Source organism: Citrus sinensis, chromosome 9, assembly GCF_022201045.2.
Source record: "Citrus sinensis cultivar Valencia sweet orange chromosome 9, DVS_A1.0, whole genome shotgun sequence".
NCBI lineage: Eukaryota > Viridiplantae > Streptophyta > Magnoliopsida > Sapindales > Rutaceae > Citrus > Citrus sinensis.
Window position 1 is genome coordinate 22184173 of NC_068564.1, and position 17046 is coordinate 22201218.

A 17046-nucleotide genomic window follows, 5' to 3' on the forward strand; every position below is an offset into this window, starting at 1 on the left:
TGTGAAAAATTATTATAACCACACTCTCATAAATAATTTCTATCACCCAAGCTCCAGATACACCCAAAATATTAAAATTTCCTAATACTCACTTAATGCTTAACTTGCATTAAATTTTACAACTCTGAATGTTTCTCTCTAGGGTGATTAAAATGAAGGAAGGGCGTCTCTTATTTATAGGCAAAAACCTTGCCTAAGAGTCTTCAAGTTTGATCAACAAATTTGGTCATGTTCAACCATGGCTGGCTGGCTGCTACCATGGTTCAACTATGGCTGCTCCCATGGTTCAAGAATGGAGGCTAAAGTCTTTACTTTCACATTTCTTTCAAGGTTTGGATGAGGATTGGTATGATATCCACTAAACACTAACATTTTTCAACTCATCTCTAAATTCGAGTGATAGGGAGAACATTACACCTTTACAGTGAAACGAATTACACTCAAAGAACGGTTAACATTTTATTTTATCCTTTTACAATAAATTTATGTTTTTTTCCTTTTTTATATTTTTCACGCGACCCTGCAACCAAACTTTCCAATTCCGGCCGTCGGTACAATCAACTATAATTGTTTATTAGTGGAAATTAAACATGAAGCTTTTTGTTCAAGCAATAAGCACACTCCATTAGTCACTATAAATTGAGCTCTACACATGCAATAAGTGAGCTATTCAAACAACTACACACTCGTATTCATTCAACTTCAATACTATATACTCTTCGAAACATGGCTGAAGTGAAGCTTCTTGGTGGGGCAGTGAGTCCATTTGTTTACAGAGTGATATGGGCTCTGAAATTGAAAGGCGTACCATTTGAATTTGTTGAAGTAGATGTATTCTCAAACGAAAAGAGTGCTTTGCTTCTGAAGTATAATCCAGTTCACAAGAAGATCCCAGTGCTTGTTCATGGCGGAAAACCAGTTTGCGATTCCACGGTTATTCTCGAATACATTGAAGAGAAGTGGCCGTATAATCGCTTGTTGCCAAGTGACCCTTATGATAGAGCTCTTGCTCGTTTTTGGATTAAATTTGGAGAAGACAAGGTTAGCTTCCCGACTACTCTTCCTAACATTTATATGTATATGTATATTTATTCCATAGGTGTGGATATTTTCACCAAAATATAATTACAATATATTCACGTTATTGTATAAAATTACAATTTAACAAGAAGTTTGAACAATAAATCAATTAAATCATTTTTATAATATTCTTTTTTCAGACTTACTCTTTTAACAATCTTTAACTATTTGATTTAATCATTTTACCCTTATATTGTAAAATATCTAAATTACCTAAGAAATATATGTTATTGTAACTAATTGTTTAGGCATCTAGTTTTATGCTTTACAATATAATATCTTTTTATATAAAATTTAATAATTTTCAATACTGCAAATGTCCTAATTATATCTTATTAGCTTAATGGAATATTAATAATCATACTAATAAAGTACTACTCATACATCATTAAAATTTTAAAAAAAATTGTATAAAATATTATTAAAATTAAAGTAAATTTTTAGATATTTTGTAACTTTTACCTCATGAGGGTAAAATAATTATATTAACTTATGTTAAAGTAACCTTATTGATCAAATATAATGAAAATAGTCTCACAAAAAAAGAATATGGATTTAATTCATTAAGTTTTTAAACTTCTCCTTAATTTAAATTTTTAAAAAATAATGTGCATTTAAGACAATAGTTTTCAAAAAATGGGTGTGGATTTATAAAATTTATAGGGTGGAAGTATCATCACATATTCCGTATATATTTATTTTGTCAATAGAGAACAAAAATGATCAAAAGCCCCTATAGTTTGTTGAAATTAATCATTTCTCCTATTATGTATTAACCAATTAAAATTAAGTTCGATTAGCTTTAGTCTTTTGTGTTGTTTACTCATTTATCATTAAAAAAATTTATTAATCAATGGTGTATTTTACTAGAGGACAAAAGAGTTGAAAACGAACATAATTTTCTTATGGACGTGATGGGAAAGTTTGATAGCTTTAAAATATGAGGGAGAAAATGATTAATTTATTAAAAGGGAGAATGTTAGTTTCTCTTTAATGAAATCAATATGTATCACTTATCCCTTAATGTTTTTACAATAGTCGATAATCTCCTAACACCATAATTTTACTATATTGTCTTAATTTTCAAATGCACTTTTATTTATATTTATTATTAATTAAATAAACCGTACAAACAAAAATTAAAATAAAAAAGTAAATAATAAAATAAGAAATATAGTTTTTGGTCTGAATAAAAAATTAATAAGATATTTTTCTAATACTTTTTGTCAGTTTTAAATTTTTTAAAATTAATATATATTCTATATTTCCAAGATAAATTATCAAGCAAATGACTCTTTTTACCCTTTTTTCCTTTAAAATTTTTTAATGTCAGGTGAGATATTGACTATTATAAAAATAGTATGGAATAAGATATAAATTTTAGTAGGGAAGAGATTGACAATCTCCTTTATTAAAATAACATAGTGGGTTCTAATGTTTTGTTCATTTTCTCTTTATTATTGCAACTTAGTAGTTAAATTTTAGTATCAACTTATCTTCCCTTTCTTTTTGTCAGCATTTTATCTATATATTAGCACTGCTCAGGAAAGGATACTTTAATAAATGACACATTTACGTATTGTCCAATTTTTTTAGTTTATACATATTATTCATTTAGTGATTATATATATATATATGGGGCAGGGAGTTGCTGTTTGGAGAATGTTTCACAGCAATCGAGATCAAGAGAGTAGAATGAAGGCAATCTTGGAAATGCTACAAACTATTGAAGAACATGGCCTAAGAGAGAAGAAAATTTTCCATGGAGACAAGATTGGCTTACTTGACATAGCATTTGGTTCAATGCTTTATTGGTTGCAAATCCTTGAAGATATAGTGGGAGTTCAACTTTTTGATCCTCACAAATTCCCAGGCTTGAATGCGTGGTTTGAAATTTTCAAAAAAGCACCTGTAATTGAAGAAAATCTTCCCGATCAGGATAGAATTTCGCTCTTTTTCAAATGTCGCCGTGAGAAGTGGCTGACTTCTGCCTGAATGCATGCATGCATTGGCATAAAATTTGCTCGTTCGGTCTCTCTTTGAACTTTGTATTTGTTTTTGTAATGCTGTTAAAAAGTGTTATTTTGGCTTTCGTTTTCAGTTTATTGTTGTCTATGTGTTCATGTTCTTAGGGCTTGGTAGTGTGTACTTTTCATGTCGATATGAACAATGAAACAAAGACTCCACTTCATATATATTTTTGTTCTGAAATTATAAATATCTACCACGTAATGAGTGAATGTGAATAGGGATAATAAATTGTGGGCTTGGGGTGATCTCTTTCGAAATTAAGCTCAAGCTTATGTTATTGGTAACAGGCTCAAACCTTTTAAAAGTCAGTTCAAGTTGCTTAACCTGAGCCTAAACAGCCTTATGCCAGGCTTGGGTTTCTACTAATTCTTTAAATAAATTTTTAATAAAGCTAAAAGTTAAAAAAAGTATTTAAACTAAAGATAATTATCTAATACATAATAAATTAATAGTCCAATACATAAAATACTAGCAACGCATCATAATAAACCACATATAATGCTTATATATTATAAATCCTAACTTATTTTTTAAATTATAAATTATAAAGCTTGGACCCTTAATTAGGCCCATTGACAGCAAGCTTTAAAATTTTTGGTCCATATCCATGCCTTCACGATGTGGGCTGGTCCGAAAGCTCGCAGGCCTAGGGCGAGCCAGTCCAGTCTTTTTTTATCACCCTAAATGTGAAATAGTCTATCAGTGAGATGTGGCTAATCAAATATCATATTTTATCCATAATCGAATCCAAACAGATAATTACAAGAGCTGAACATTCATTATCAGCGTTTAAAATTATATTTATTCAAATTTTGAATTTCAATTCACATAATAATATTTTCTCTTAAAAGAAAGGGCATATTTTTATCACATACAAGAGCATTCGAACCTCTATCTACATGGGCGAACGAGAAAATAATATACTATTAATGCCTTATGTCGAATTAAGGTGTTATACCTTTTAAGTTGCAGCTATTATGGAAAAAAAAAAGATGTAACTATAGAACAAAAGTTAATAGTATATAATGAACATGACTTTTAGTAAAGACATTATAGATTTTTCATCATAAAAATAATTGATCAAACTAACTTAGTTTTTAAATTATAGCAGTTAATGTTTACCAAATATTTTATTATTGTAGTTTTTAAGCTCAACTATCCAACCTCAACACCAAAAGGTAACATATAAAGTGGTTTCCAACCTTGAAGCTAAACCTCATATTCAGCGAATTGGTAAAACTCAACTCCACTGAATTTGCTTGGTAAGAAAAGTGAACAGAGAAGTGAGAGAATCAATCAAAAACTCCTTTATCTGTTAATAAACTAGAATGGAGCAATCATCTAATTTATGGGCTTTCGGCCTCTTTTTAATATTTATAGGCCTCTTTTCCTAGACCAGATTTTCTTCTAAACTTTTTGAACCTTGGGCTGCCACCAACCCTCCCTCCAGTGAGTGAGTCTCACCCGAGCTTGAAAGCTACGAGCATCACCGACGTAACGCCATTGATTGTCTCACCTCACCCTATCGATTATGGATTTATCATTTTGTACTTTTGTGTGTGAAGTTGAAAAATTATGTAGTTACAAGTTAGTTTGGTCAATGGATTTTCATCTTTTATTAGATCTAGATTGTGAACCCCGTGGAGTTTGAAGTTTGTTTGATTGAATTGTTGAAACTAAATATATATATATATATATTGGCCTTTGGAATAAGCCTAACATTGAGTTTTTAAAATTCGCATTTTTCATTGTTGTTAATCTGGAGAATGTTTTTAATTGCAGCTTCAGAATGAAAAACGTTTTTGGAAATATTCCTGAAAAAATGATTCCCTCCGAATAGCTCGTCAAGCCTGTATTATGAGTTGTGAAGAATTTGAATTGAAGTTGATTGGTTTATTGGCTTCTCCAAATGAAACAAACATGTCGACTATGAAATTTTTAAATTAAAATGGAATATAGGTCTTAATAGTGGATAAATCATAAGCTACTCCATATTAATAAGGAAGAGACAATATTTCTACTTTATTTTTGTTTCTTTTTAGTATGATATATATAATGGTCAAATTTTTATTTAATTTTATAAGTTTTTTTTAAATTTTTATCATTATTTTAGTTATTTTTTATTAGAACTTTTGAAGATTTAATAAGTTATTTTATTTTTATTAAAAATTTTAAATTTTAAGATTTTCAAAGTAGAGGTCTGAAAAATTTTTTTTACTTAAATCGTTTACTTATTTGATAATATTATTTTATTTTTTTAATAATATAATTTTCAAAAATCTACCTGTTAAAATAATTGTATAATTTTTAATAAAAATCTTTATTAACAACTAAACAATTAATTTTTTTAACAGAAACATTACTTGTAAAAAATTCTATTAACAAAAATTTTACTTAAATAAATTTTATTTAAAAGACTGTACTCAACGGCCTTAGTCCTGTTGCAAATATACTTTTACCTTGAATTTGAAATTTATCATCAATTATACATTTAAAATTTATCTATAAAAATATATGTTATAGTTGAAATAGCCTAGTTTGAATACAAAAAAAAAAAAAAAGTTAATTTTTGGATCACCAAACCAAACCGACACAGCTACGTGCGAACAAATTCCACGTGGTGATGTTATTACACCAACATGTAATATTAAGTAATAACAAATTATCTCCATTCAAATTATTTAATTCTTAAAAAAAAAAAAAAGAAGAAAGAGAGAGACGCAAACGAACTGAGTTACCGTAAAAATTGAAAACGCAAAGAGGGAGAGAAAGTGAGAGAGAGAAGGAAGGAGATCTGACACAACGTTAAAAATTAAATTTGTCTTTTAAAAAAAAATTAAATTTTTAAATTTTCAGAAGAACAAACTCTCTCTTCTTTCTCTCCTCCGATCTGATCGGGGCCTTCACTTTCTTGTCTTAGCTATTTTCCCCAGACAGCCGTCTCCCTCTTTTATCGCTTTATTTTTTCATTTTCATTTTTTCATTTATTTTTTCCGTTTCAAACACGATCCCAATTTCAATTGCAATTTCTAGGGTTCTGTCTGTCAATTTTTTGTTTTGTTTTTTTTGAATTTGAATCTAAGTCGAGAGAATTGGCGATTGATCGTATGAGATTTGGAACGTTAAATTCTCTTGGATCGAATGGCGTCGGCTCAGGTGTTGCCCACCTCACGTAAGCAAGAGCATTTAGAAGCTGGCAAGCGCAAGGTACCTTTTTTTTTTCCATTTTGTATTTTGCAATGGCGATGAATGTTAAACGCTGCGTATTGATTAATTTGATTGGGGCTGTTTTGTCGTTGATTTTGCACAAAATGTATCATATTTTATTGTTGCCCCTAACGACCAAATTATCACAATTGTTTTTTTTTTTGGGTTGCAATATGACTCTAGAAGTGTTTCACTACTGGATTTAGCCTTATGGGTGAGTTAATTTACCCACGTTTTGTTTTGCATAGAGCATGGATGTTAATAGAATTCAAGGTGCAAGTGCAAGTGCAAGGGCAGTTTGTTTAAATATGAATTAGTCGAGAATCAAATACCGTCAATGTTACACCTCTAGGATTATTCTCAACTTTCATCAAAGTCCGAGAAATTATAACAATTATTATTGTTCTGTAGATTACAGTAGGTACCAGTCCTCCCTTCAATGTCGTGCTTTGTGTTTTCTATGCGAGCTTTCTCCAGTTTTCTGGTCAAAGATGAAGGTGCTTAAAGTTTCATTGTCATTCTAAAGCAGCATGCGTGATTTTTTTTTTTTGGTTTAATACTCATGTCTATATGTTTTTGCATGATATCAAAGGTGTTTTCATTAGATGGATTAGAATTTTCAGTAGTTAACCTCTTTTAAAAGTTGACATGTTCTTTCCTTTCCTCTTGCAGCTAGAGGAGTTCCGGAAGAAAAAAGCAGCAGAGCGATCTAAGAAGGCATCATCTGTTAGTCAACCTCAGGCTTCTGATTTTAGCCTACATGATCAACATCATTTAGAAGCTGATCGCGTACGAGTCACTGATTCAGATGGAGCTGGTACTTCTGACGGACCTGATAAAGCTGTTGTTAACCTGCCACTTGTGATGCATAATGATGACAACAAAGCACTTAAATTAGCTCAGCAAAGTCAACAAGTATCTTTAAGTGATAAACATATCAATTCTAATTCTTTTGAATATGATTTAAATTCATCCTCTGCTTATCTAGCTAAGACATATTCAAACAATCAGGAAACTTCAGGGTCTGCTGGACCAGTAAATGTTAGCAATAGCCAAGAGACAAAAGATGTGAATAATGACTTTGTAATATATTCAAGTGGGCAAGGCAGACTTCGGGATGGGATTATGTCAAACCAATTTGTAAGTCTACTCCCTGAAGCAAGTCAAGATTATGATAGCAGCAATTCCAGTAAATCTGGTTTTCAAGGGATAGAGGAATCGCAGTCAAAAGGAAATGACAGTTTCCCAAAGGTCCCTACCCTTGTCAATTCTGGTCCTTCACATGATTTTGTCACTAAAATCTCACCCCAGAATTCTGTCAGCACTCTATTTCAAAGTAAGCCCAGTAATGCCATCGCACTTGGTAATGGCCATTCCTTCCATTCTTCTTCTGAAGGTAATTTGTCATTGTGAATGTGATTTTGTTGTGTTTTAAATTTGTATATTTTTCATCATTTGAATTTTCCCTATTAATTTCGCTGGGGAAGCGGCTGACATCTGTTGTTTATCCTTGGCTTAATGGTAGGCACTGCACACCTAACCACAAGCACGGGGGGTTCTGCATCTGAAGTTGGGCTAAACACGCCGAGCACCACAAATTTCAGCGATCCTGTGAGTTTTAATACAGGGGAAGGAAAGCCAAGTAACTCTGCCAGTGGTTTGGCCAGTTTGCAAAGCACACCTTTTAAAAGATCCGAGTATTCAGGTTATAATTTTGATGCTGGAAATTCCTTCAATCATGTACCGGTGTCTTCCGCTACAAATAAATTCACACTTGGTAAATCTCGTGCATCGTTCCTAGATTCTCTTAATGTGCCAAGAGCTTCTTCGGGGACTCTTTTTGAGCGAACTGAACCAGAAAGGGACTCATTTATGTCCAGTAGTTCATTAAACAGCATGGATGTCCTGGGGTCATCTCCTGCTCAGAAACCATCAATGGAGAAGGAAACCACAGGAGCTTTCTCAAAGACAACTACTTCTAATATACCTAGTGCATTTGATTTTTTGGGGAATCCTACAGTTTCGGCCAGTGATAGAGGTGATATTCGAAGGCTGGGTAGTAATGAAAGTACCATAGAGAACCAGCATGGATTTTATTCAACCAAACATAATGAAGATTTTGCTGCTTTGGAGCAGGTAACCTATAACTCCTCATGTATGTAGCGCTTACCTGGTTTGTTGTTCTTTGTTCTCATATTATTTGATTTGGCATTTGAATATACTGTTGTTTTGCTTCTAAAATGATGCATTCCTGAGTTTCATTAATAATTTTTATTGCATGTAGGAGGTGGCATTAAGTTTGTTTTTGGCCATGGAATATTTATTTCATCCTTTTTCCATATTAGGCATATTTATAATTGATATCTGGTGCCCTTGGCCCTGAGGTGGTTATTTGGCAGGAAAGTACAACAGTAAAATAGTGCTCCTGAAGATTTTAAAACACGTGGACTGCAAACTTAGTAGCGGTTTTGGTTTAAAAAGTTAATGGTTGCTACATAATTTTTGTTGATGTATATTTAAATCCATGGTTTTTATATCTCTCGTGGTTTTTTAGGGAGCTGCAATTATTATGAAATTTAGTAGTGTTTCGTAAATAAGTATAAATCGAACAACATTTTCCAGTATTTAAGGTCCTAAAGAAAGAATATATGGGCCTCTAGAATGGAAAATGGTGATCCAGATAAGATTTTTAATGTTCTTTCTTTAGATAATATTGGGTTACCTTCATTCTTCACATGGATTTATGGACAAGGAGAAAATATAATGGCTGAAAATTCAGTTATGATATAACGTGCAAGTGGGCTTCATTATATATACTTCTAACTAGTTATTATGCAACCTGTCTTTGTGTGGGAGAGATGGAGGGAGATGAAAATTGGGTGTCAATGGCCCTTGGATATGGGAGAAGTTTGAGGGTTTGCTAAAACGGTGTTGGATTAGGCAGACTAATCCCATGCTGGATTTTGAAGATGGGAAACACTTATGGTTGTTAAAAATTTTGGTTAAGGCTACTACGATAACGATTTTCTCTATATTTACCATTTTTTATGTGAAAAGAATCCTTACTGTGCCTGTAACTATTTTCTCTATATTTTCATTTTTTATGTGAAAAGTATCATTACTGTGCCTATCAGCAGCTTCATAGCCTTGAATATGATTATTGCAGTGAATCTTTTACTTTTATTTATTTTTTTGGGTTAGTTGTCTTGGAAACATCAATATTGTTTGCTTGCAGCATATTGAAGATTTGACACAAGAAAAATTTGCATTGCAACGGTCACTCGAGGCTTCACGAACTCTGTCAGAATCTTTAGCAGCTGAAAATTCATCACTGACAGATAGTTATAATCAACAGGTTGGCATGTGAATTATGATACTTACAGCTATGTTATTGACATTAAACTCATCGATATGTATTGAAGGTGGTGCCAAATACCGCTGGTTGACTTCCATTTGCATTTTTGTATAGCTTCTTTGTTTGTCACTTATCCTTGCCATTTTCATGTCAAGATTCCCTGAAAATGATGCTGTACCAATGCAGGCTGAAAATTAGGGCTTGTGATAAGACAATTATTTCACTTTCTTCCTCTTTGGTTGAAAAAGTGATTTATCCTTCCTATTAAGTGTTAAATTTCTTTAGCATATAGGACATTGCACGTACTGCTAGTTGCCTAAATGTCATGGATCATGATTGATTTTTCTGGTTCTAGCATATCTCACGGATAAATAATGTTGTTTCTTATGCACATTTAGGTGTCATATTAGTTGGACACAGCTTGGAAAAGAAAAGACCTTCTCAAGACTGTGTTAAAACTTCTTAAATTTTGCTGGCTGTGTAGTCAGTTAGGAAGTCTCTCTTAATGTCTAAAAGCATCCATTTGCTTAAGTTTAAAATGATCTCTTCCCTGCTTCTTAGCAGTTCAGTTTTTTATGCTTGGTCATTGCAGCTTATTTGATGAAATTTCTGTTGGGCCATTGATCAAATTGATGGTTCCACATCACTATTATGAATGAATTATTGTTATTCACTTATTTATCTGCTTCCACGTATGTTATCCAGAGAAGTGTTGTCAACCAACTAAAATCAGAGATGGAAAAGTTACAGGAGGAAATCAAGGTTCAACTGGTTAGTTCTTTACTCTTACCACCTAGAGTCCTAGTTTTTTGTTTAATTTGTGTAGAGTTATGCTGTATGCTCATGTATTTGTCTGCAGGCTATGTGTTGCATAATTGTAATTGTCATTTTGGGTGTGTGCCAATCTGCAAATTGAGTGACATCTTAATGGTTTCTGTAGGGAACTAGAGGGGTTCAAATCCATTTTTTGATGGTTTAGCTAAAGCAACAATATTTATGCCATCTGACTTTGCATATTCTTCTGGCCTGATCTTACAATATGTGACTATTATAGGACTCCTCTATAAATACAGCGCCTATCTATTTGGTTTGATGAACGTTTCCTAACTAAAGCTGGGTTACATATTACAAACATTTGCTCAGGCTGCCGGCTGGTGCTTTACCAAGTGGGAGAGTTGAAAGTTAGAAAAGGCTTCAATCCATAGACATGGATATGAGTGGCTTGTTTCAGCACATAACAGTATTTTAGGCATGCAATCTCAATAATTTAGAAACAAGGAGACAGCTTTATGTGTATATTTGCGCATGTGCATGCAAAACATCTGCTCAACTGTGTTCATATTATTTATTTACAGAAGTAGAAGAATCATTGAAAGAAAAATGTTGTGGGCTTGCAAATCATGGAAGTTTCATAAGAAAATCTCTGTGCCACCTCAATTTGTTGACCATGTTTTAGGCACACAATTACATTTCTGTATCTTTTGGAAACTGGTGGATACAACTGTTACATCCTTAAATTGCCAACATTGGATATTTAATGGGATAAGTATATTTCAAATCAACAAGGCCATTTGGTATGCAAGGAACATTTTGATAGGCAGTATTTCTGGTTACATAAGAAATAATGATGAGTTTCCTTTGTTGGAAAGGCCATCATTTGACTTGATAAATGTTTCAGAAATTGATATGAAGCGCTTTGCATGTTTATCTGAAAATTTTCCAATCTCTTGCCCCTGGTAGTACTGATGTAAGTGAAAAATGTACCTTAACTTGAAGAATCTGAATTGTTAATTTTATTGTTTATCTGAAAATAATTTTGTTTGTTTAAAAGGGTGTCATTTGACTTGATTAAAGTTTCAGAAATGGTATCAAGTACTTTACATGTTTTTCTGAAAACTTTCCAATCTCTTACCCGTAGGAGTACTAATTGAAGTGAAATGTAAGAAAATTTTAGCGGCTGTAACTTTAAAAATTGCATCTTTGATCTGGATTGTTAATTTTATGGTCATTGTCATTGTTGCTTCCACACAATAGGTTTGAGATTATAACAGATAGGATTATGGTTATATTGATTATTCTGCCTAATTTTCTGGCTAATAACTAAATCAAATGCATATCATAGACTGTACATTTTCATTTACCATTTGATTTAGCCATCCTGAGGATGTTAACCATGATTTATTTTGATTTTCGGTGGGCGTCAAGATTCAAGTGTATTTATAGACTGAAACTGCAGCATTCTAAGGAGTACGAAAATTATAATTGGTAGAACAAGTTTGATATGGTGGTGAAAGCGCTTGAGCATGGTTCAACTTTCATGATTTCCTCTGCGCAATTGTGTGGCTTTGAAACAATTAAAGTTTTGAGGAAATCATATTTGATATTACTTGCTTGTGTACACTATTTTTGAAATATTGATATGATTTGGATATTTTTCAAAGTGGGATCACAATTGACAGTTTATTCTTTTTCCTTTGATAAGAACGGAAAAGCTATTGACAGTATTGGCTGTGTGATTTTCTTTTCTCCCTATGTGTTATTCTTAAGCTTTTTACGTACATTGTCCCCCCTCCCTGAACCTTCTTTTCCCCCGCAATTTTATTACAATTTTGAGTATTTGATGCTTGCAGGTGGAACTTGAGTCTTTCAGAAATGAATATGCTAATGTTCGGCTAGAATGTAATGCTGCTGACGAACGCGCCAAAATATTGGCTTCTGAAGTTATTGGTTTGGAAGAGAAGGTAAGAAGTCTTTGATATGTTGAATTTATTCCTTGATTTTCCCCCTTTTCCTGTACTGTCATTCCCGTTAAAGGAAGGATTGCTTCTGCAGAAAATGTCATAGATTTATTGGCAACTCACTGTTTTGCAGATAATATGCTAGATCACAACTGTTTTTCTACTCGCCGAGGCATATTCTGTGTTTTGTATATAACAATATAAAGTTTGGAGCTTTGATTTCGCTTGATTGGTGATTGACTCCTGTTCGATGTATTTCAGCTTCATGCACATCTGCTTGATTCATTTAAATGTAGCATTGATTAGTTTACATATTCTGATGAAATTTCTCCTTTTAGTGACCAGAATGTTACACGTAGATTTGAGAAAAGAATATGAAGTGGGTGTAATTATTTTCAGATCACTGATTGCTGAAAAGAATGCTGGTTCTCTTATATTCAACCCTTAACAGTATTTTCTCGCCATTTTTGGCTCATATTTCTTCATCTTATCCTTTAATTAGGATTTGCAGTTGATCTCTTGGAACCAATTAGTTATGAGGCTCAGTCGACCTCCATTCAAGTCACTTGAAAATATTGAGCTAAAACTAATAATCTGATTGTGAAAATCCTATGGACCAAGCATCTCTACTTCTTGTTGTTTGAACTGTTTGCATTTTAGGCATTGGGTTGGGGAGGCAAAAAAAATTAAAAAGAACACAGATGATAATACCAATTATGAGCTAGGCCAATCATACTTCTCAAAATGTTTTCAAGACAGCTGTAGTAGAATCACAAAAGCTTGGCGGGTATGCTATCAGATATGCTCTTGTAAAACTAACCAGTAATAGTGGAGGCAAATGAATCTGCCAACATGAATAGTTCCCTTTTGCAAATTTGTTGAGTAATGGTTTATAGCTGTTTTTCTTGCATGGTTTTCTATACAATTTATGGATGTGATCTGTGCAGCAAATTAGTCCTGTATTCTTGTAGCTCTGTCACTGTGATGCTTGAAATTTAAATAATAATGACCGGCGATATCAAACTTTATAATAAAGTCAACCTTCAGATTGTTTCCCCTTACATATATGATATTGGCATTGCTTGGCCTCTGGGCATTAGCTGCATGCTAATTTATTTATTTTTAACCATACTGTTTGCAGGCACTTAGACTGCGGTCTAACGAGCTGAAGCTGGAGAGGCAATTAGAGAACTCACAATCTGAAATTTCTTCTTATAAGTATGCTTTAGTTTTTGAAGGAATTTATGACATATGCCTTGAACATAAATGACTTATTACATGTTATTTTTCCGTAAGCTGTGGCTTATGCCTGTATGCTTGCTTTTTATGCTAAATCTGAGCACAATTAGGCTTTTCAGTGTACTCTTGATTGTGATGGGTTCAAAGATTTTGTTTTTTTTTTATTTGTGGACATCTACTCCACTTTTGTATCTCCTACCATTTTGCTCTTATACGACCTTTTTTTTGTTTGGGGGGGTTGGGGGGGAGGTGGGGGGGGATAATTTATAAATAACTAAATACTGAAGTTGTAGTAAGGAGTATCGGATGAGTTAAAAAAAAAAAACTACAATTGTAAATGATCTTGGTCATGTTAAGGGGTATCTTTGTTTGATATGAGTCTGAAGATTCATCTTCCTGGTGGGAGTATCCCTGTTATGTAGGTGGCAGTCTATTGTCTTGGTGAGTCATCCAAGGACGGCCTATCTCTCAGTTTGTCTGGGCTTTTTTTGATAGGAAACAGAGAAACTTTATCTAAGTAATGTTGATTTATAGTCATCATTTTTTTTACATTTAAGTGCTGGTGGTTATCGGAATAAAAGCACTGCTGTCAAGAATAACTAGGTTTTTCTTGAATAATCATTGTATGTATGTCACAGAAAAAGTATAGTACTGGAGTCTTTCATATAGCTTTCCTTGTGGTGCTATTTCGTATTTTACTTTTATCTTTAATTAAGAATAAATGTAAAGTCATCCTGGTAGTTTCGAGATGTTTTAGAATCTTATTTCCTGATATTTTAGACCAAACTATCTTATAACTATAGGACTTTTGTTCTCATTCTTGCAGAAAGAAAATATCTAGTCTAGAGAAGGAGCGCCAGGATTTTCAGTCAACTATTGAGGCTCTTCAAGAAGGTAAGTGTGCTAAAATTGTGAAACAATAGAAATTTTACATTAGTTTCTACACTGAATCATTGAATTGCAATATTTTGCCCTCTTTCATTCTCATTTGTATCATGCAGAAAAGAAGATGATGCAGTCTAAGCTTCGAAAAGCTTCTGGGAGTGGGAAGTCTATTGACTTTGGAAAGACTGCTGCCAGTACTGTAAATGCATCAACCTCTACAGAAGATCTAGGTAATTATTGCGCTTTCTTTTTTCGTTTGGTAATATGTATAAATAGCCTTATTAGATTACTGTTTCTATAGAACGCATGCATGGCATGCTGTAATGTGCATTCATTTGATTTCAAATTTAAATATGATAGTTGATTGTCTTCTAACATGTATTTTCCCCTAAGAAAATGCTGTAGATTTATTGTAGATTAATGAAATTTAGGTTCAGTACCTCTATTATAAGTTTAAACAGCTTGAAGTGTGGTCTCAAAGAATTGAATTAGTGTGAAAAAAATATTATTGAAGCTATAATTCAGCAATTGATCAATATAGGTTTCCCCTGAGTTTTTCTTTTTCTCTGCTCTGGTTTGGTGTTTATGTTTGTTGAGATGCGGTTGTCCTCGATGGTGTTTATGAATTAGTAGGTTCACTGCATTTGTCCCCTTCATTTTTGAAGATTGAAGTGTAAAAGTAAGCAAATGTATAAACGAGTACTCAGGATTCCTTATTTATAACCTTTTTTTCCCTTTGCTTACCGGTTATTAAATTTGTTAGCCTCACTTGTACAGCAATTGCCGATACTACATTGGACAACTCCAACCAAGACACACATGATGACGCTTCCCTTCCTCGAATTGATGCTTCTGGTTCCACTTTGCCGCCTGAAAGTGGGCGGTTAGCTCTTGAAAGTTTAGCTGTTAATATTCCTCATGATCAGATGAGAATGATTCATAATATCAACGCACTAATTTCTGAGGTAATAAATATTCCAATGAGTATAAAAATTGATTTCATGTTAGGCTTGACTTTTATGATCCATACCTCTATTGGTTTGGTCACTTTCTGATTAAATGTCGTAAGCCATAGAAGTTGAAGTAGTATACATTTCAAAATCACGAACATCTTTTTTTTTTTTCCCCAATGGTTGCAGTTGGCATTGGAGAAAGAAGAGTTAGTGCAAGCATTATCATCCGAATTAGCGCAAAGTTCCAAGTTAAAGGTATGAACCTGAATATATTATTTTTCCCCTATTTTGAAATTTGCAAGTACATGTGATTTAATGTCTAAATTATCATCCAAGACTTGATGATCATTATTTTTTCACTGTCAATTCTCCAGAAAATTCAGTTCTTTTGAAATAGTGGTTGCGTTCAGTATTCTGCTTGTTCCAGTTCTTTTATGATCTGTTTTCTGTTATTGAAGGATTTGAACAATGAGATGTCACGAAAACTAGAACATCAAACTCAAAGATTAGAGCTGCTGACTGCTCAAAATATGGCCAATGAGAATATTTCAATCAGGCAACCAGATTCTGCCTCCACACATGACCATACTGCTTATGCCGATGAGGGTGATGAGGTACCATCTCTCTCTCATGCACACAGATATACACAATTGGAAATTTGAGTTCTCATTTATCGACTATAGCTGTTATAATGCTAGTAATTTTAGAATTTATCATGTTCTACTGCAGCATAGAGTAACATTTTGTCCTGCTGTCTTTAAATGTCTTTGGATCCATATGGAACAAACTCTGCTTCATCTGCATGCTATCTGTTGCATCTGTTATTTATTTTCATAAAACTTCTGGTGTGCACACCAAAAAAAAAAATGAAAATAATATTTATTTGTTTCTTTATTTTCATAAGACTTCTGGTGTGCACGCCCAAAAAAAATAAAAATAAAAAAATGACATGAAAAAATCATTTTGCTTATTACAGCTTCTGCATTCTTGGATGTTGCTATTAAACATGTCTATGACCATTATTAGGTAGTAGAAAGGGTCTTGGGATGGATTATGAAGTTATTTCCTGGAGGGCCGTCAAGACGAAGAACCAGCAAGCTTCTTTGATACGTGTCGGGATGTCTTTTCAACTCCACCCTGTCCTTCCCATGTTTTTGTGATACAGTGGAGGCTGTAATTTGTAAATTTTTGAGTCGATTATAGAATTCATTCTTTTTCTAAAATAGAAGAAAGATGAGCTTGTTTTGAGAGGGCTACTTCCCATTGACTGGGAAATCCAATTGTCATTTCTTTGACAGGAGACAATAAGAGGTCAGTCAGTCCCCTGTTGCTGTTAATGTTGCATATTTGGTTATTAAAATTTTGATGGGACATTTGTTACATGTGAGAAAGTAAAATTAGATGCTGGTATAGTACCTGAGTTTGTAGTTGGCTTAGGTTATCGTCACAGCTTACTGCCTTTATTTTGTTGTATTTTGTGGACAAATACATTAGGGCATCAGCCCAAGAGATTAAAGGAATGAGTTTTGGCCATCTTCTGCTTGTAGCTTTTTTTCAA

General features: G+C 33.1%; 2 protein-coding genes across 6 annotated transcripts; both read left to right on the forward strand.

Annotated features, from left to right (window-relative positions):
• The first annotated feature begins 645 nt into the window (after window positions 1-645).
• On the forward strand, window positions 646-3275 carry LOC102623713 (probable glutathione S-transferase). Its single transcript, XM_006493920.4, has 2 exons — window positions 646-1041; window positions 2725-3275. Exons 1-2 carry the CDS (start codon window positions 727-729, stop codon window positions 3073-3075), a joined length of 666 nt encoding a protein of 221 aa, XP_006493983.2. The 5' UTR covers window positions 646-726; the 3' UTR covers window positions 3076-3275.
• A 2524-nt stretch (window positions 3276-5799) lies between these two features.
• On the forward strand, window positions 5800-17021 carry LOC102624008 (protein BLISTER). 5 transcript variants are annotated; one of them, XM_052434438.1, is made up of 14 exons: window positions 5801-6318; window positions 6730-6815; window positions 6991-7714; window positions 7844-8454; window positions 9554-9673; window positions 10379-10444; window positions 12304-12414; window positions 13553-13629; window positions 14477-14544; window positions 14652-14765; window positions 15313-15500; window positions 15675-15743; window positions 15947-16102; window positions 16515-17021. In XM_052434438.1, the coding sequence occupies exons 2-14, from the start codon at window positions 6810-6812 to the stop codon at window positions 16593-16595; spliced, it is 2391 nt and encodes a 796-aa protein (XP_052290398.1). In that variant the 5' UTR covers window positions 5801-6318; window positions 6730-6809; the 3' UTR covers window positions 16596-17021. The 5 variants fall into 5 exon arrangements, with proteins under 5 accessions (XP_024949544.2, XP_052290398.1, XP_052290400.1 ...); XM_052434440.1 differs by lacking the exon at window positions 6730-6815 and having other exon boundaries at window positions 7844-8023; window positions 8120-8454; XM_052434439.1 differs by lacking the exon at window positions 6730-6815 and having other exon boundaries at window positions 6991-7233; window positions 7330-7714.
• The last annotated feature ends 25 nt before the right edge of the window (window positions 17022-17046 follow it).